The sequence below is a fragment of the Salmo salar genome, chromosome 25 (assembly GCF_965601325.2).
Source record: "Salmo salar chromosome 25, fSalSal1, whole genome shotgun sequence".
Taxonomy (NCBI): domain Eukaryota; kingdom Metazoa; phylum Chordata; class Actinopteri; order Salmoniformes; family Salmonidae; genus Salmo; species Salmo salar.
The window spans coordinates 26,886,608-26,907,037 of record NC_138315.1 but is presented as its reverse complement, the minus strand read 5'-3'; the positions used below and the strand labels follow the sequence as shown (position 1 = coordinate 26,907,037).

The 20,430-nt window shown below is 45.7% G+C and overlaps 1 protein-coding gene across 1 annotated transcript in view; it reads left to right on the top strand.

Moving 5' to 3' along the window:
• Window positions 1-20,430, top strand: part of cps1 (carbamoyl-phosphate synthase 1, mitochondrial) — a 98,945-nt gene that overhangs the window by 26,805 nt on the left and 51,710 nt on the right. The window contains exons 14-25 of the mRNA XM_014173741.3: window positions 2,394-2,583; window positions 6,481-6,638; window positions 7,102-7,230; window positions 7,475-7,619; window positions 8,857-9,067; window positions 11,209-11,407; window positions 11,674-11,850; window positions 13,732-13,850; window positions 17,782-17,923; window positions 18,277-18,342; window positions 18,679-18,742; window positions 19,000-19,181. Of these exons, the coding sequence (XP_014029216.3) occupies window positions 2,394-2,583; window positions 6,481-6,638; window positions 7,102-7,230; window positions 7,475-7,619; window positions 8,857-9,067; window positions 11,209-11,407; window positions 11,674-11,850; window positions 13,732-13,850; window positions 17,782-17,923; window positions 18,277-18,342; window positions 18,679-18,742; window positions 19,000-19,181 (1,782 nt within the window). The remainder of the gene's footprint in view (window positions 1-2,393; window positions 2,584-6,480; window positions 6,639-7,101; window positions 7,231-7,474; window positions 7,620-8,856; window positions 9,068-11,208; window positions 11,408-11,673; window positions 11,851-13,731; window positions 13,851-17,781; window positions 17,924-18,276; window positions 18,343-18,678; window positions 18,743-18,999; window positions 19,182-20,430) is intronic.

Genomic DNA, 20,430 nt, shown 5'->3' with positions numbered 1-20,430 from the left:
AACCAGATCTAGGAGAACCAGTCAGGAGAGGCTGAACCAGATCTAGGAGAGCCCGTCAAGAGAGGCTGAACCAGATCTAGGAGAACCAGTCAGGAGAGGTTGAACCAGATCTAGGAGAGCCCGTCAGGAGAGGTTGAACCAGATCTAGGAGAGCCAGTCAGGAGAGGCTGAACCAGATCTAGGAGAGCCCGTCAAGAGAGGCTGAACCAGATCTAGGAGAGCCCGTCAAGAGAGGCTGAACCAGATCTAGGAGAGCCAGTCAGGAGAGGATGAACCAGATCTAGGAGAGCCCGTCAAGAGAGGCTGAACCAGATCTAGGAGAACCAGTCAGGAGAGGCTGAACCAGATCTAGGCGAGCCCGTCAGGAGAGGCTGAACCAGATCTAGGAGAGCCCGTCAAGAGAGGCTGAACCAGATCTAGGAGAGCCCGTCAGGAGAGGCTGAACCAGATCTAGGAGAGCCCGTCAAGAGAGGCTGAACCAGATCTAGGAGAACCAGTCAGGAGAGGCTGAACCAGATCTAGGAGAGCCCGTCAGGAGAGGCTGAACCAGATCTAGGAGAACCAGTCAAGAGAGGCTGAACCAGATCTAGGAGAGCCAGTCAGGAGAGGCTGAACCAGATCTAGGAGAGCCCGTCAGGAGAGGTTGAACCAGATCTAGGAGAGCCCGTCAGGAGAGGTTGAACCAGATCTAGGAGAGCCCGTCAGGAGAGGCTGAACCAGATCTAGGAGAACCAGTCAAGAGAGGCTGAACCAGATCTAGGAGAGCCCGTCAGGAGAGGCTGAACCAGATCCGATCAAGCTTGTCCAAAAGTTACAAAAAAATAAAATAGTTACTTACAACAAACAAAGAAGCAGAGGCTCACATGTACAGTGCATTCGGAAAGTATTCAGACCCCTTGACTTTTTCCAAATTTTGTTACGTTACAGTCTTATTCTAAAATTGATTAAATAGTTGTTTTTCTTTATCAATCTACACCCCATAATGAAAAAGCTAAAACAGGTTTTTAGACATTTTTGCAAATGTATTAAACATTTAAAAAGGAAATATCACATACATAAGTTTTCAGACCCTTTAGTCAGTACTTTGTTGAAGCACCTTTGGCAGTGATTACAGCTTCGAGTATTCTTGGGTATGACGCTACAAGCATGGCACACCTGTATTTGGGGACTTTCTCCCATTCTTCTGCGATCCTCTCAAGCTCTGTCAGGTTGGTTGGGGAGCGTCGCTGCACAGCTATTTTCAGGTCTCTCCAGAGATGTTCAATCGGGTACAAGTCCGGGTTCTGGCTGGGCCGCTCAAGGACATTCAGAAACTTGTCCCTGAAGCCACTTCTGCATTGTCTAGGCTGTGTGCTTTGGGTCATTGTCCTGTTGGAAGGTGAACCTTCGCCCCAGTCTGAGGTCTTGAGTGCTCTGGAGCAGGTTTTCATCAAGGATCTCTGTACTGTGCTACGTTCATCTTTCCCTCGATCCTGACTAGTCTCCCTGTCCCTGCCACTGAACAACATCCCCACAGTATGACGCTGGCTCTACCATGCTTCACCATAGGGATGGTGCCAGGTTTCCTCCAGATGTGACGCTTGGCATTCAGGCCAAACAGTTCATCTTGGTTTCATCAGACCAGAGAATCTTGTTTCTCATGGTCTGAGAGTCCTTTAGGTGCCTTTTGGCAAACTCCAAGTGGGCTGTCATGTGCCTTTTACTGACGAGTGGCTTCCGTATGGCCACTCTACAATAAAGGCCTGATTGGTGAAGTGCTGCAGAGATGGTTGTCCTTCTGGAAGGTTCTCTCATCTTCGCAGAGGAACTCTGGAGCTTTGTCATAGTGACCATCGGGTTCTTGGCCACCTCCCTTACCAAGGCCCTTCTCCCCCGATTGCTCAGTCTGGCTGGGCGGCCAGCTCTAGGAAGAGTCGTGGTGGTTCAAAACTTATTTAGAGTCTCATAGCAAAGGGTCTGAATACTTATGTAAATAAGGTATTTGTTTTTAATTTTTTGATAGATTTGCGAAAATGTCCAAAAACCTGTTTACGCTTTGTCATTATGGGGTATTGTGTAGATTGATGAGGAAAAACATTTATTTAATCCATTTTAGAATAAGGCTGTAACTTAACAAAATATGGAAAAAGTCAAGGGATCTGAATACTTTCTGAATACACTGTATTTGCCTTGTTTTTTAGCCTGGTTTGTTTGTGCAGTACAGCCAACTCCTATAGTCATTGTCATGATAGCAGAGAACACAAACTGAGACCAGGCTATGTGTGTATGACAATCTCCACAAATGTCTTCAGTCAAATCGAACATCAACATTTCTATGTCCTGTGTGTGTGTGTGTGTGTGTGTGTGTGTGTGTGTGTGTGTGTGTCTTCCCTCCTTGCGTGTGTGTGTTCCAGGAGGAGAACGTGAGGACGGTGCTGATGAATCCGAACATAGCATCGGTGCAGACCAACGAGGTGGGGACTAAACAGGCTGACTCTGTCTACTTCCTGCCTGTCACGCCTCAGTTCGTCACAGAGGTCATTAAGACCGAACGACCTGACGGCATCCTGCTGTCTATGGGAGGACAGACCGCTCTAAACTGTGGTGAGTTAGGGGTGTGTGTGTGTGTGTGTGTGTGTGTGTGTGTGTGTGTGTGTGTGTGTGTGTGTGTGTGTGTGTGTGTGTGTGTGTGTGTGTGTGAGCGGACCTGGACTGGAGCGCGGCGCGAGTATCCCAAAAGCTGGAGTGTTGGCCTTCTCGCCCGCTCCATTTTCACTCCAGTTCCGCTCCAGTAGCACTCATTTCACTTCACCAGCTCAGGGCATGCCCGGCACTGCTTGCATTTGTAGTCTACTTGTGTGCTGCTATAGCCCCTTGCTTTAGATACTGTCATGGAGTTCACTAAATATTTTCATAAAGAAACTGATAAAACACACAGGTGCAAAATCAAGGTGAGTTAATAAGATGAGGACCAAGAGAAAGAGTGAGTGGTGATGTAGTGTCCACAACTAAAGAATCATTGGGAATCTGAAAAGACACCTATCGTGAAAGCATGATGGTGTATTAGGTGCACATGTTAACCTCCCTGGCAAACGTCCCACCTAGTCAACAGCCAGTGGAATCGTGTGGCGCAAAATACAAATACCTCATAAATGCTATAACTTCAATTTCTCAAACATATGACTATTTTACACCATTCTAACAGAAAGGAGTGAGGTGGGTAGCTAGCTAAGTGTGTCATTGTAGCAAAATTATTTATAAACAAACAATCGGATCTCTTAAGTTTCGTTCATTTTGTTTCTATTATCTATACGATAGTGTCACGTAACTAAACAGAGAAAACAGCTCTCTTAGGTCAGAGCGTGACAGTACCCCCCCCCCCCCCAAAGGTGCGGACTCCCGGCCGCAAACCTGAACCTATTGGGGAGGGTCCGGGTTGGCATCTATAATTGGCGGCGGCTCTGGTTCTGGGCGTAGCACCCCCTCGCCCACTGATCCCCCCGCTTCTGTGTGTCCGGAGGAACCAGACCGTGGATCATCGCCAGAGGCTTTGGAACGCCAACCGCCACTGAGACTCTGGGCTGAAGGCCGCCGCTGAAGACTCTGGGCTGCGGACCGCCGCTGAAGACTCTGGGCTGCGGACCGCCGTTGAAGACTCTGGGCTGCGGACCGCCGTTGGAGGCTCTGGGCTGCGGACCGCCGTTGGAGGCTCTGGGCTGCGGACCGCCGTTGGAGGCTCTGGGCTGCGGACCGCCGTTGGAGGCTCTGGGCTGCGGAGCGTCGCTGGAGGCTCTGGGCTGCGGAGCGTCGCTGGAGGCTCTGGGCTGCGGAGCGTCGCTGGAGGCTCTGGGCTGCGGAGCGTCGCTGGAGGCTCTGGGCTGCGGAGCGTCGCTGGAGGCTCTGGGCTGCGGAGCGTCGCTGGAGGCTCTGGGCTGCGGAGCGTCGCTGGAGGCTCTGGGCTGCGGAGCGTCGCTGGAGGCTCTGGGCTGCGGAGCGTCGCTGGAGGCTCTGGGCTGCGGAGCGTCGCTGGAGGCTCCGGGCTGCGGAGCGTCGCTGGAGGCTCCATGCCTTGGATCATCAATACAGGTTCCGTGCCCTGGATCATCACTACAGGTGCCGGGCCATGGATTATCCCTACAGGCTTTGTGCCATGGATTATCCCTACAGGCTTTGTGCCATGGATTATCCCTACAGGCTCCGGACCATGGATAATCCCTACAGGCTTCTTGCCATGGATTATCTCTACAGGCTCCGGGCCATGGATTACCTCTGGAGGCTTCGTGCCATGGATTATCCCTACAGGCTCCGGGCCATGGATTATCCCTACAGGCTCCGGGCCATGGATCATCACTAGAGGCTTCGTGCCATGGATCATCACTAGAGGCTTCGTGCCATGGATCATCTCTACAGGCTTCGGACCATTGATTATCACTGGAGGCTTTATTCGTGGAGCTGGAACAGGTCTCACCGGACTGGGGAGACGTACTGAGGACCGAGTGCTCAAAGGAGGCACCGGCCGTACTTGACTATGGAGGCGTACTGGAGGAAGAGTGCGAGGAGCAGGCACAGGACGTACTGGGCTATGGAGGCGCGCTGGAGGGAGAGTGCGCGGGGCAGGCACAGGACGTACTGGGCTATGGAGGCGCACTGGAGGACAGGAATGCTGAGCGGGCATACTCCAAGCTGGCTGAGTGCCAACCTTAGCACGACAGCGGTGAGGAGCTTGCACAGAGCGCACCGGGCTGTGAGTGCGCATGGGCGACACTGTGCGCTCCACCGCATAACACGGTGCTTGTACAGTCACTCGCTCCCCATGGTAAGCACGGGGAGTTGGCTCAGGTCTTAAACCCGCCTTAGCCAATCTACCCGTGTGCCCCCCCCAAAAAATGTGCCTGTTGCTTTCTTAGCCGTTCTTCCCAGTATGGCCGTTCCGCCTTCGCTGCCTCTATCTCCTCCGGCGGGCGGCGATACTCTCCCGGCCTTGTCCAAGGTCCTGCCCCATCCAGGATCTCTTCCCAGGTCCAGTCCTCTGATCCACACTGTGTGGTCCCGCTCGTCTTCCTGGTGAGCGCACGCTGCTTGGCTTTCTTTTGGTGGGATCTTCTGTCACGTGTGCTATCTTAGAATTCCCTGTCATAAATCAGCCAAGGCGCAGCATGCCGGTAGTTCCACATATTTTATTAGTGAACCCGAACAAAACAATAAACAGGTGAAACTAAAACAAACGTGACGTTCTGGGGCTGCTCAAACACAGCTGCACAAAAACAAGATCCCACGAAAACACAGGGAAAAACAGGCTGCCTACGTATGGCTTCCAATCAGAGACAACGAATGACAGCTGCCTCTGATTGGAAACCATACCCGGCCAAAACATAGAACACAAAACATAGAATGCCCACCCACCTATCACACCCTGACCTAACTAAACAGAGAACACAGCTCTCCTAGGTCAGAGCGTGACAGATAGGCCTATTGGGCAGAAATCAATGATAGCCTGACATATTACCTCTTTCAAGGAGCTTTCTGTTTTGATAGGGTTTTTCTGCCTAAAACACTTTAGGTCTACCTATAGAAAAAAAAATCGAAACAACTCTGTAAGCACTGAGAGGATATTCTCCACTGCTGGCCTGCTCTCCAGGCACCATCGCATGAGCCTGAAGCTATAGACTCTGGCCAAACTCCTGTTTCTACAAGTGAATTCAAATTCATTAAGCCTAATGAGGCATGTTTCATTTCATTCTTATTTAATTCTAAGTAAGTCACAGCCTATATGCGCAATTTATAAACTATAATTATTTAATACAATGAAATGTTGTTTAAATGCTGAGCGTTTAATGTTCCTGCCAGCCTAGTGTGTTTCACTCGCAAATGCTTCACAATGTAATTCTTTGTCGGCTATAGCCTTGAAATAATAGGCTAATAATGTAGCCAAAACAATTCATTTTCTTTCCATCTCCTGACTTATTTAGTGTTTTATGTGCTGTTTTAATACAACATGTAGCCTATGTGAAATGATGAGCGCTTCTTACGGTCACCTTTTCATGTTTATTAAAATACTTTTCATTGAAATCAGAGGGTTTGGTTTCAATACTTCAAAACCAAATGGTAGGTCCAAGTAGTCACAAAAATAGATGGGTGTTGGTTAAATAGTGATTTGAATGAATGGAGTGAATTTGGAGTGGCAGTATTTTTTCCCTGTGAGCGAGGTGTGCTTTTTAGTGGAGCGGTTGAAAAGGGCGTGGAGCGCCAGTGCACCGCTCTGTGAGTGATGAGCGGGATTTCCAACCGCTCAACTCCGCTAACATACTCTGGTGGGGGGGTGGTGTGTGTGTGGCGGTATATTGCTACCCGTTGGAGGACAGACCGCTCCCAACTGTGGTGAGTGTGGAGGTGTGAATATATGTGCCTTCTATCTGACTATTACACATACACTCTGAAGTCACATCCATTCTCCCATATGTTTGCTCAAGTGTGTGCATGTTTCCCTGTGTGTCTGTGTAGGAGTGGAGCTGTTCCAGAGTGGGGTACTGCAGAAGTATGGGGTGAAGGTGTTGGGGACCCCTGTAGAGTCCATTATGGCTACGGAGGACAGACAGCTGTTTGCTGACAAGCTCAACGAGATCAATGAGAAGATCGCTCCCAGCTTCGCTGTGGAGACGGTGAGGCTTCTGGACAAACAAAGCCACATCAACAACAATGTTCTGATTTAGTTTTTCACTCTCAACCTCACATCAGGGGTTGATCTCAAAATTCTTCCCTCTTTCCTTGCATCCACTCTCCTTGCTTCCCTTTTTTGTGAAAGGGAGGTGAGGAGAGGACGGCGGAAAGAACATGAGAAAATACATTTGAGATTCAACACTGGTGTAGGCATTTATAGGTGTAAGGTGCAGACCCGGGCTCAAAAACTATTTGAAATATTTTGATTTAGCCTTCCCAGAGTGTCAAATGTGTAGCATTTGGAGTTCCAGGACTTGTCTATTGGTCCGGTAAGCCTGTCAAGCTCAGTCAAGCACAGCTAAAGTATTTTAAATTATTTCAAATAGTATTTGAACCCAGGTCTAGTAAGTTGCAGAGCGGAGTTGAATAGTGTAGTGTGATGTAAGGACGTTGCTTGTCCTATAGGTGGCAGATGCCCTGAAGGCAGCGGATCAGATAGGCTACCCTGTCATGCTACGTTCTGCCTATTCCCTGGGCGGACTGGGCTCAGGACTCTGTGCCAACAAGGACAAGCTGGAGGAGACCGCTCGGAAGGTAGGTCAAAAGACTTGTTGAGGACACAAGACCCATTCAGGCCTCTTAGGCATGTATCTTTTTGACCAGCAGGCTAGGCCGGGCATATGAATGGCAAACAGTCTACTCAATCTACTTAGTAGGTCAAAGATCAATTCAGTGTTAGCCCAATCATGAATGCTAGGTTGTGTTCAGGCAGTCACAATGTAGCAAATTGTTTAAAAAAGTTATGAACTAGAAAACGTGTGTGTGTGTGTGACTGTAGGCCCTGGCGATGAGCTGTCAGATCCTTGTGGAGAAGTCTCTGATGGGTTGGAAAGAGGTGGAGTATGAAGTAGTCAGGGACATCGCTAATAACTGTGTCACTGTCTGCAACATGGAGAACTTTGACCCCCTCGGCATTCACACAGGTATTACATGCACGCACGCACACCCACAGACAGCCTATAAGGAGGAGGTCAGTGATCTGGCAGTGTGGTTCCAGGACAAAACCTCTCACTCAACGTCAGCAAGACAAAGGAGTTGATCGTGGACTACAGAAAACAGAGGGCCGAGCTCGCCCCCATCCATATCGACAGGGCTGTAGTGGAGTGGGTTGAGAGCTTCAAGTTCCTCGGTGTCCACATCACTAAGATCATAACATGATCTACACACCAACACAGTCGTGAAGGCACAACAACGCCTCTTCCCCCTCAGGAGGCTGAAAAGTTTTGGCATGGGCCCTCAGATCCTCAAAAAGTTCTACAGATTCGACATTGAGAGCATCTTGACTGGCTGCATCACCGCTTGGTATGGTAACTGCTTGGCATCACTGGGGCAGAGCTCCCTGACACCCAGGACCTCTATACCAGGTGGTGTCAGAGGAAGACCCTAAAAATTGTCAGACTCCGGCCACCCAAGTCATAGGCTGTTCTCTCTGCTACTGCACGGCAAGTGGTACCGATGCACCAAGTCTGGAACCACCAGGACCCTGAACATCTTCTACCCCAGACCCATAAGACTGATAAATAGTTAACCTAATAGCTACCCAGACTATCTGCATTGACCCTTTTTGCACTCTCTTTTTACTCATCACATATGCTGCTGCTACTGTTTATCTATCCTGTTGCCTATTCACTTTACCCTTAACTGTATGTACATATCTACCTCAAATAGCCAAGTTATCTTTACTCATTGTGTTTATTCCTTGTGTTATTATTTTTAGATTTTTCTCTCTGCATTGTTGGGAAGGGTCCGTAAGTCAGCATTTCACTGTTAGCCTAGACCTGTTGTTTACAAAGCATGTGACAAATACAATTTGATTTGATTTTGACAGACAGACACCCACATACACATTCTTTCCATTCTAAATCAAATCAAGTTAAATCAAATTGTATTTGTCACATGTGCCGAATACAACCGGTGTAGATCTTACCGTGAAATGCTTACTTATAAGCCCTTAAACAACAATACAGTTCAAGAAATAGAGTTAATAAAATATTTACTAAATAAACTAAAGTAAAAAAAATGACATAACCATAACAAGGCTATATACAGGGGGCACCGGTACCGAGTCAAACGGGGGTAGAGGTTAGTTGAGGTAATTTGTAAAGTGACTATGCATAGAATCTATCCTCTCATTGGTCTGTCCACTCTCTCTCCCCCCAGGTGACTCTATTGTGGTGGCCCCCAGCCAGACTCTGTCCAATGAGGAGTACCACATGCTGCGTGAGACGGCCATCAAGGTAGTGCGTCACCTGGGCATCGTGGGGGAGTGTAACATCCAGTACGCCCTTCACCCTGGCTCTCTAGAGTACTGCATCATAGAGGTCAACGCTCGCCTCTCACGCAGCTCTGCCCTCGCATCCAAGGCCACCGGGTGAGACGCTTGTTCTGCCAGCCTGATCACTAGAAATACACTTTGATTTCGGACACTAGAAAAGGTCCTTAGAACATCGATATACAGTGAATTTACTTTTTCTAAATTTTGTTTCGTTACAGCCTTATTCTAAAATGTATTAAATAGTTTTTTCCCGCTCATCAATCTACACACAATACCCCATAATGAGAAAGCCAAAAACCTTTTTTTATAAATGTTTGTAAATGTGTGTGTGTGTGTGTATATATTTTACTTAGTACTTTTTTAAAGCCCCTTTTGCAGTGATTACAGCCTTGAGTATTCTTGGGTATGATGTTACAAGCTTGGCACAAATATATGGTAGTTTCTCCCATTCTTCTGCAGATCCTCTCAAGCTCTGTCAGGTTGGATGGGGAACATCGCTGCACAGCTATTTTCAGGTTTCTCCAGAGATGTTCGATCGGGTTCAAGTCCGGGCTCTGGCTGGGCCACTCAAGGACATTCAGAGACTTGTCCCGAAGCCATTCCTGCGTTTTCTTGGCTGTGTGTTTAGGGTCATTGTCTTGTTGGACGGTGACTCTTCGCCCCAGTCTGTGCGCTCTGGAGCAGATTTTCATCAAGGATCTCTCTGTACTTTGCTCTGCTCATCTTTCCCTCGATCCTGACTAGTCTCCCAGTCTCTTCCGCTGAAAAACATCCCCACAGCATGATGCTACCATCACCATGCTTCACTGTAGGGGTGGTGCCAGGTTTCCTCCAGACGTGATGCTTGGCATTCAGGCCAAAGAGTTCAATCTCGGTTTCATCAGACCAGAGAATCTTGTTTCTCATGATCTGAGAGTCCTTCAGGTGCCTTTTTGGTGGCCTGTCATGTGCCTTTTACTGAGGAGTGGCTTCCGTCTGGCCACTCTACCATAAAGGCCTGATTGGTGGAGTTCTGCAGAGATGGTTGTCCTTCTGGAAGGTTCTCCCATCTCCACAGAGAAACTCTGGAGCTCTGTCAGAGTGACCATCGGGTTCTTGGTCACCTCCCTGACCAAAGCACTTCTTCTCCAGTTGCTCAGTTTGGCCAGGCGGCCAACTCTAGGAAGAGTCTTGGTGGTTCCAAACTTCTTCCATTTAAGAATGTTGGAAGCCACTGTGTTCTTGGGGACCTTCAATGCTGCAGACTTTTATAGGTACCCTTTCCCAGATCTGTGCCTCGACACAATCCTGTCACGGAGCTCTACGGACAATTCCGTCGACCTCATAGCTTGGTTTTTTCTCTGACATGCACATGTCCAATGTATTGAATTTACGACAGGTGGATCAAGTTGTAGAAACATCTCAAGGATGATCAATGGAAACAGGATGCACTGAAGCTCAATTTCGAATCTCATAGCAAAGGGTCTGAATACTTAAGTAAATAAGGTATTTCTGTTTTTAGTTTTTTATAAATTTGCTAACATTTCTTAACCTGTTTTCACTTTGTCATTATGGGGTATTGTGTGTAGATTGATGAGGAACAATAAGGCTGTAACGTAACAATGTGGAAAAAGTCAAGGGGTCTGAATACATTCCGAATGCACTGTATTCCTTCCTCGGCTCTCACAAACTAAAAGAAAAATGGTTGCCCACCAAACTCGTGTTGCCCGGATCTGAAGTGCACTGCTTAGACCACTGTGCTACGGCAGTTGAAAATGCTTTAGCAAGCTGTGAGAATACTTGATGTTTTGAAGTTTTAATGCCTAAAATGTTATTGTTTCTGTTTCAACCCTGTAACCATTCAGAATTAATGTGTCAAAAATAGATGTTTATAATAAAGAAGGAAAATATATCTAAATCGTTTACTCCAATTAGGGTATGAGTGATAGGGTTAGGGGAAAATAAACAAATAAAATATATTTCAAAATATATATATTTAAAATTATTATATATATATAAAATTATATATATTAGTTACAAAAAAATATATGGGGGATTGGAAATGAGGCAGACAATTACATTGATGGAAGCCACAATCTAGCTGCAATATTAATGCTGACCCCCCCCACCCCCTGAAAAAAAGGGTAATCCATAAAATATTCCTTACATAGTGCACTACTTTTGACCAGGGCCCATAGGGTCTGTCTAAAGTACAGTATCTCAACTCTCTCCTAACCCACTCCCCATGCTCCCTCAAGGTACCCCCTGGCGTTTGTTGCAGCCAAGTTGGCTTTGGGCATCCCTCTGCCGGAGATCAAGAACACGGTGTCAGAGAAAACCACAGCCTGTTTCGAACCAAGCCTGGATTACATCGTCACTAAGATCCCTCGCTGGGACCTCGACCGATTCCAGGGCATGTCCCGAGAGATAGGTAGCTCCATGAAGAGTGTTGGAGAGGTACGGGACACACGCGCTCCGCTTCAAGGGGGATACTACCATATTGCTTTCACACCTATTTCATCCTCTCATATCTACACGTAGTGCTTAGGGGGGTAGGAGCTAGGGGTTGATTTGGGATTCAGGGATAGCCTACTTAATCTTGACTTACTTCTGTTCAGTCCATTAATAGATGTAGGGAGTGATGGAGATGACTCTAAATGAAACCTGTCTGTCTCTTTATCTTCTTGTTTTAACGTCTCTCTCTCTCCCCCCTGTCCTCTTAGGTGATGGCGGTTGGGCGTACGTTTGAGGAGAGCATGCAGAAGGCTCTGAGGATGTGCCACCCCTCTGTGGACGGGTTCATGCCCCGCCTGCCCCTCAACAAGCCTTGGTCTGCTCAGCAGGACCTACAACAGGAGCTGGCTGTACCCTCCAGCACACGGGTTTTCTCCCTGGCCAAGGTAGAGACAACACATACAGGGCCTTCAGAAAGTGGCTGTACCCGTGGCTGCACCCCTTGACCTTTTCCACATTTTGTTGTGTTACAGCCTGAATTAAAAGATGATTACATTGAGATTTTGTGTCACTGGCCTAAACACAATACGCCATAATGTCAAAGTGGAATTGTGTTTTTAGACATTTTTGAAAAGGTGGAATGTCAATAAGTATTCACCCCCTCTGTTATGGCAAGCCTAAATAAGTTCAGGAGTAAATATTTGCTTAACAAGTCACATAATAAGTTGCATGGACTCTGTGTGCAATAATAGTGTTTAACATGATTTTTATATGACTACCTCATCTCTGTACCCCACACATAGAATTATCTGTAAGGTAACTCAGGATGGATCAATGGATCAACAACATTGTAGTTATTCTGCAATACTAACCTAAATGACAGAGTGAAAGAAGGAAGCTTGTACAGAATAAGGCATCCTGTTTGCAATAAGGCAAGAGTAGCACGCTTCATATTTTCAAGCAGGGTGGTGTCTGTATCATGTTATGGGTATGCTGTATCATGTTACGGGTATGCTGTAGCATGTTACGGGTATGCTGTAGCATGTTATGGGTATGCTTTTATCGGCGAGGACCACAGAGTTTTTCAAAATGAAGGGAATAGAGTTCAGCACAGGCAAACACTTCCTAGAGGAAAACCTGGTTGTCTGCTTTCCAACAGACACTGGGAGACAATAACCTAAAACACAAGGCCAAATGTACACTGGAGTTGCTTACCAAGAAGGCAGTGAATGTTCCTGAGTGGCTTAGTTACAGTTTGACTTTAATTGGCTTGAAGATCTATGGCAAGACTGCTGTCTAGCAGTGATCAACAACCAACATGACAGAGCTTGAAGAATAAAAAAATAATAAAAACAATATTAAAATAACAATGGAACTTGTACAGCCAAGTCAAATGGTGGCAAATGTGTGGGAGAGGAACGGAGTGAGGAATCCATCATTGAGTGCAGGATGAAGTGATTGATGCTTGTACGATGTATTAAGAAGTAATGGGCCCAATCGTATCACGCTATGAGACGCCAATAACACTCAAGGTTAGCCTGGCAGCAGAGTCTGTGTCTGTGTGTGTCTGTGTGTGTGTGTGTGTGTGTGTGTGTGTGTGTGTGTGTGTGTGTGTGTGTGTGTGTGTGTGTGTGTGTGTGTGTGTGTGTGTGTGTGTGTGTGTGTGTGTGTGTGTGTGTGTGTGTGTGTGTGTGTGTGTAATTTCAGCATTTTATTTTCTCTCAGTGCCTAATTTCATTGTGAGCTGGTTATGTCTTCTATTAAACAGCCTGTCCATGTGAATCACACATGGCTGAAAGGCACCACTTAGTGCTGTGTGTGTCCTTCTGCCTTGTGCTGAGTCCCACACATGCCCAGGTAACAGACAGAGCAGTGCTGGAATGTGTGTGGGTGTTGGAGCTGGGCCCGTCACGGCTCATTGGGCCCTGCTTTATATTCCGAAGGCACCGCAGCAGACACGGCTCACAATTACACTGCATCATTCCCTGTATGAGAAGGACTCCACTCGACAATGCCTGATTAATCCATCGCACAACTCAACTGAATGTTTTCTTATGTTCTGCATAGGTTGTGTTTTTATCATCATGGTTTTCAGTCGTGAGACTTGAATGTCTCATCATAATTGATTGACTGGTTGTTCTTACCAGCAGGTGGTAGCTCATTTAAATGCACAGGTGTTAGAACAGGTTGAATTGTGTTATTATCATGTGTTTAGAATGATTTGATTCTCTGTGTGTGCGTGTGTTTGTGTGAGTTGAGAGTAAAGCAGAAAGTGAGATGAGTAAAACCGTATTGTATTGACTGACCCTCTCCCGGCATCTCTCTAGGCCCTTCACAGTGGTGTCACTGTAGACCACATCCACCATCTCACTGCCATAGACAAGTGGTTCCTACACAAGCTACGACGCATCACAGAGCTGGAACAGCACCTGAGCCAGTTTAACAGGTAGGAACACACACACGCATGCATGGCGGCACACACACACACATGCATGCACACACACACACACACGCAAGCACACACACGCAAACATACATATGCATCGTTGCATGCACACACTCATGCATGCAAAGATACGCACACACATACACGCATGCATGCACGCACACACACACACACACACACACACACACACACACACACACACACACGAATTTCACTGTTATGAAAAAAAACTTGATGCATTTAACACTTCTACCACTAGGTGATGCTATGAGGGCACAGTTAAACTGAGACTGTTAGTCCAATGGGGATGTGTTCTTGATGCCTCTTAGCAGCTCACCCACTACTCTATCCCTCCTGCTGTAGAAATACACTCCTCCCTCTCAGCCAGTCCACCTCTCCTCCTCCAGTCTCTCAGTCCTCCTCTCCTCAAGTGTCTTAGCACCTCTCTCCACCAATCGTCTTCTCTAGTCTGTCTCTCATTCCATCCACCCGCCTCTCTTCTATTCAAATTTGTATCGACCTCCTGCCATGGCCCTGCCATGGCTCTGCCCAGGTTGGAGGGATGCTGGAGAGGAGCGATGGAGGGCTAGAGGAGATTTTGGGCCCTGTGTGGGAGGAGATGCAGAGCAGACACGGGTGTGCATCAGGAATGTCAATCAACTTAGTCATATAACCCATGGCCTGGCTGTGGAAATAAAATTAACATAATAACAAAATCCCCATCAAAATCCATCAGTTTAAGCTAGAGATATCAGTTTCTTTGATGGGCTGCGTCTCAATCCACCGCATCTGCCGATATCGCTCTTCCGCGTCTGCAGTGGAAGGTGACAGAGCTAGAGCGGTGTTTGTCAGACCATAGACATTCCCGAAAATCGGTCTTCTCAACAAAACGTGTAAATCATCCGAACGGTTTGTCTCAGGAACACAATGGTGTTCTCTGTTTTGCTTTACGGCCCCCGCAAACGTCACAGGACTCGTCTGAAGTCAGTACAGCCTCTTCTGCCAAGTTCTGTCTGTAGCGTACGAACAGTTTAGGCTACACACTAATATGACCCCTCTGTAGAAAGGTGAGTCTCTCACGAACACATACATGTCGGTTGTTTTGCTCTAGGACGCCCAGTTAAAAATGAATAGAGGTGTGTATATGGAGATAGTTTAGTGCCAAAAATAAGGGGTTAAATACAGTGCATTTGGAAAGTATATAGACCCCTTCCCTTTTTCCACGTTTTGTTACATTACAGCCTTATTCTAAAATGGATTAAATAAATGTTTATTTCATGGAACTTGTCAATCAACACACAATACCCCATAATGACAAAGCGAAAACAGGTTTTTGGAAATGTTTGCAAATATATTTCAAATAAAAAATAGAAACCTTATTTACATAAGTATTCAGACCCTTTGCTATGAGACTTGAAATTGAGCTCAGGTTTATCCTGTTTCCATTGATCATCCTTAAGCTGTTTCTACAACTTGATTGGAGTCCACCTATGGTAGATTCAAGTGATTGGACACGATTTTGAAAAGCACACACAGTATATAAGGTCCCACTGTTGACAGTGCATGTCAGAGAAAAAAACTTAGCCATGAGGTTGAAGGAATTGTCCATAGAGCTCCTAGACAGGATTGTGTTGAGGCACAGATCTGGGGAAGGGTACCAAAACATGTCTGCAGCAATGAAGATCCCCAAGAACACAGTGGCCTCCATCATTCTTAAATGGAAGAATTTTGGAACCACCAAGACTCTTCCTAGAGCTGGCTGCCCGGCCAAACGGAGCAATCGGGGGAGAAGGGCTTTGGTCAGGGAGGTGACCAAGAACGCGCTGGTCACTGTGACAGAGCTCCAGAGTTTCTCTGTGGAGATGGGATAACCTTCCAGAAGGACAACCATCTCTGCAGCACTCCACCAATCAGGCCTTTATGTTAGTGGCCAGACGGAAAGCCCCTGAGTAAAAGGCACATGACAGCCCGCTTGGAGTTTGCAAAAAGGCACTTAAAGGACTCTCAGACCACAAGACACAAGATAGGCTAGTGCTTTTTCTGTTCATTAAGTACAAAAGCTATGTCAATCTACTATCCCCCATATTGTGGATACATTTTAAGAAGTTATTTGGCCACTTTAGTTGTGATACAAACCTAATGAAAACATATAGGCCTATGGGCTAGGCTACAAGTCGCAAAAAAAAGTTATGCGTTGCTTCTTGCCTTAGTCTGGACATCATTCACAAGTGATAATATATACATCACAAGTGACAGGCTAATATTGTCATCCATCAGACTATTCTTGATTTAATCTTGTCTTTACATATACTAAATAATATAAGTGACATGTATTTTTACATAGAATATTGTGCACCTGTCTCGAAACAGGGGCAGCGGGAAAAAATACATGTAATCTATGCACTTAAATACCGAATGGAGGACACTTTTCCCTGTGGTAAATTTTCATGCCAGCCAGGTATGCTAAACTCCTGCTGTAAAAATAAACAATGTGCTTAATATTAGGAAAGTGGAGGAATAAATATAATAGCCTAGCCTATAGAAATCTGATGGGATCCTCCTTTTTAATAGAGGCCATCACTCTTGTTTCCCCAATTTTCAATTGCATAGCCTATAGAAATGTTGAGCAACATGAGCTCATGGGCTCTCGTGAAGTGTTTGGTTAGATTTTCAATCACATTTGCATTGATGTCAGAGTGATTAGAGGGACAATAGAGTGCTGAGTACCAGGCAGTTAGCAAGTTTGGTAGGCTACTAATGACCATCAGCAGCATCAGAGCTTGGAGAAGCCTAGTTACCTTGACTAAAAGGTCTTGTGGAATTTGACTGCCTTCTTGACTGCCGGTGTGGCAGTAATACGGTCACCGTAATAGCCCTAGTCGCATCTGGAGGAAACCTGGCACCGTCCCATGCTGTGGGGATGTTTTTCAGGGGCAGGGACTGGGAGACTAGTCAGGGTCGAGGGAATTATAAACGGAGCAAACTACAGAGAGATCCTTGATGAGAACTTGCTCCAGAGCGCTCAGGACCTCAGACTGGGGTAAAGGTTCACCTTCCAACAGGACAATGATCCTAAGCACCCAGCAAAGACAATGCAGGAGTCGCTTCGGGACAAGTCTCTGAATGTCCTTGAGTGGACTTGACACCATCGAACATGTCTGGAGAGACCTGAAAATAGCTGTACAGCGATGTTCCTCATCCAACCTGACAGAGCTGGAGAGGATCTGCAGAGAAGAACGGGAGAAACTCCCCAAGCTTGTAGCATCATACCCAAGAAGACTCAAGGCTGTAATCGCTGCCAAAAGGTGCTTCAACAAAGTACTGAGTAAAAGGTCAGAATACTTATGTAAATGTGATATTTCAGTTTTATTTCTTTTTTATACATTTGCCAAAAAATGTAAAAACCCTGTTGTTGCTTTGTCATTATGGGGGTTTGAGTGTAGATTGATTATGGGGGGAAAAAACGATTTAATCAATTTTATAAAACTGTAACGTAACAAAATGTGGAATAAGTCAAGGGGTCTGAATACTTTCCCGAATGCACTGTACATGTCAACAAAAACAATACAAACTTCCTTTAGATTTGTTTTTATTTTCATGTAGTGAATCTGTTATTCAGTGCATTTCAATGAGCTAATAGGAGTAATGCCAAAATATATATATAATTAGTTTATTATTTTGATACCTTAAGGGGCCTTAAAATTCTAAATCAAAAAGCTTAATGATCCATGGTATGACCATCTTAAAACAATTCCATATGTTAGCTTAGTAGAACCCTCCCCCCCGGCTTAGACTAGAGGGTTAAACGGCTCCAATCACTGACCTGGTGCAGAGGGAGGGGCCCAACACACACTAGATGTTTTCTAAGTGCTACATTCAGTGTGTGTATGTATTTAACCTTTTAAGCTCAGATCTTGGTTTCTCTCCTCAGTGCAACATTACCCCAGACCCTGCTGCTGAAGGCTAAACAGGACGGCTTCTCAGACCGCCAGGTGGGCCAGGCCCTGGGCTCCAGTGAGGGGGAGGCCAGAGTGTTGAGGCTGGGTCAGAACATTAAACCCTGGGTGAAACAGGTGAGCAGCCTCCCCTGGGTCCTGGTCCATGCATGCGTCCCAAATGGCACCCTATTCACTACCCTACATAGTGTACTTCTTAAAAGTAGTTCACTGTATTGGGAATAGGGTACCATCTGGGACGCGTTGAGTATCTCCCACCTGAGTTGAAATGAACTTTCAGGCTAACAAACGTCCCTCACCACCACGTGATACCTCTCTGACATCGCTCTCCTAGCGACAGACCCTCAGACTTACCTTGGCCTATTAAACAAAAGCATTGTGCACAGAAATATCACATTGTCACGTGTTCATAGTATTCTAATGAGTAGGTTCTGTATTGTAGGAGACATCAGTTTTTATTTTCTGTTCAGATTGACACCCTTGCTGCAGAGTATCCTGCTGTGACCAACTACCTGTACTGCACCTACCATGGACAGGTGAGTCCTTATCCTGCTTAACTCATGTGAATTCATAATGTATCTGTCCAATGTCCAGTCATTTTCTGGTGCCGTACGTTAGCTCCTGAATTGGAAAAATGTTATAAGGCCAATCTGCAGTATAAACAACAATAAAGTGGACACCCCGCCACTTTTTTGGTAAACGGCTGAGGGATGTAAACACACTGCAATTCTTAATAGTATAAGCGATACCTTTATTTGAGAAGATATGAGTAAGTGGTCCTTAATGGTGTTTTCCCATGAATTGTGTTTGTCAAAGTTTAGTTAGACACTTTTTCAATCTTTCTAACCTGTGTCATTGTGTCCATTCAACAGGAGCATGACTTGGAGTTCAAGGACCAGGGTGTCATGGTGCTGGGATGTGGTCCCTATCACATTGGTGAGATGCATTATCATGGTGTTTTCAACATACTAATGACTGGTTTTGCTCTAGCCATATTTATATTTTGTCATTTTTTATTTAACCTTTTCTATGGTAGCTGATCTGTTTGCGATCCGCCAACTCCTCTGTCATGGGTGTTCGTTGTTGTAACTAACATGTATCAAACCAAAATAAATTAAATCAAATCAATATTCGAAAGTTGTGAGTTATAATAATACAATAATTACGTTTTTGTTATCCCTCCTGTCCACTAGGGAGCAGTGTGGAGTTTGACTGGTGTGCAGTGTCCAGTATCCGAGCTCTACGTCAGATGGGCAGGCGGACAGTGGTGGTAAACCACAACCCTGAGACTGTCAGCACGGACTTTGACGAATGTGACCGCCTGTACTTTGAAGAGTTGACTCTGGAACGCATTCTGGACATCACACAGCAAGAGGTGAGAAGTCAACACACACACATGAACGTTCGGAGACACACAGATGTGCACACATACACGTATACGCACACACATTAGTGATGGGGGGAAAAATCAATAGTTACATAACGGGATGTTATTTTTGACGGTATATCGTATCGTTTTGACCATATCGCAATATTATTTTGGTGCTAGTTAGCTGTACCTGCACCAAAACAAACATTTTCTTTAACAGCTTGTTCTCCATCTTCTTTTTAAATAGGGAGCCAAATTTTTTCAGCACTTTGATTTCCATTACTGTTATAAACTAGTTTTCTCATTGCTCTGTCTTGTCCCTCTGCAGCAGACATATAGAGCTTGCCAGCTTGTAGTCCTAAAACCCGGAAATGATTTATCTCTGGTTTGTTCAGCCCTTCCTATGGGGAGAATGAATGGGGAAAGAATAGGGTTTTGGGATAAATCAGGAATTAGGTTAACACAGGCTTAGGCAATCTTATAAGTTTAGTTCTATGAGATAAAATTAGTCAGATTATATGACCTTTATGAATTATGAAGCTTTTATGTGCTTTTTTTATTATAGAAATGCTTAAAAATTCACGAAAAGTGACGTTAGCAGAACTTATAAGATCTCATAACATGCTGACCAAATCGGCCACATTGCGTGCGTGAGCATTGCTAAATAAATGTATACATACAGTACCAGTCAAAAGTTTGGACACACCTACATATTCCAGGGTTTTTCTTTATTTATACTATTTTCTACATTGTAGAATAATAGTGAAGACATCAAAACCATGAAATAACACATATGGAATCATGTAGTAACCAAAAAAGTGTATATTTGAGATTCTTCAAAGTAGCCACCCTTTGCCTTGATGACAGCTTTGCACACTCTTGGCATTCTCTCAACCAGCTTCACCTAGAATGCTTTTCCAACAGTCTTGAAGGAGTTCCCACATATGCTGAGCATTGTTTGCTGCTTTTCCTCACTCTGCGGTCCAACTCATCCCAAACCGTCTCAATTGGGTTAAGGTCAGGTGATTGTGGAGGCCAGGTCATCTGATGCAGCACTCCATCACTCTTCTTCTTGGTCAAGTAGCCCTTACACAGCCTGGAGGTGTGTTGGGCTATTGTCCTGTTGAATGAGATCCACACACACTTTTTTCATCTTTCAATCACCCACATGGGTATATGCTCGTGAGTACATGGGAGAGGAGGGACTTGCAGCGCATCAAACGTCTTCTCAAAGTAACTTCTTAAAGTATTGCAA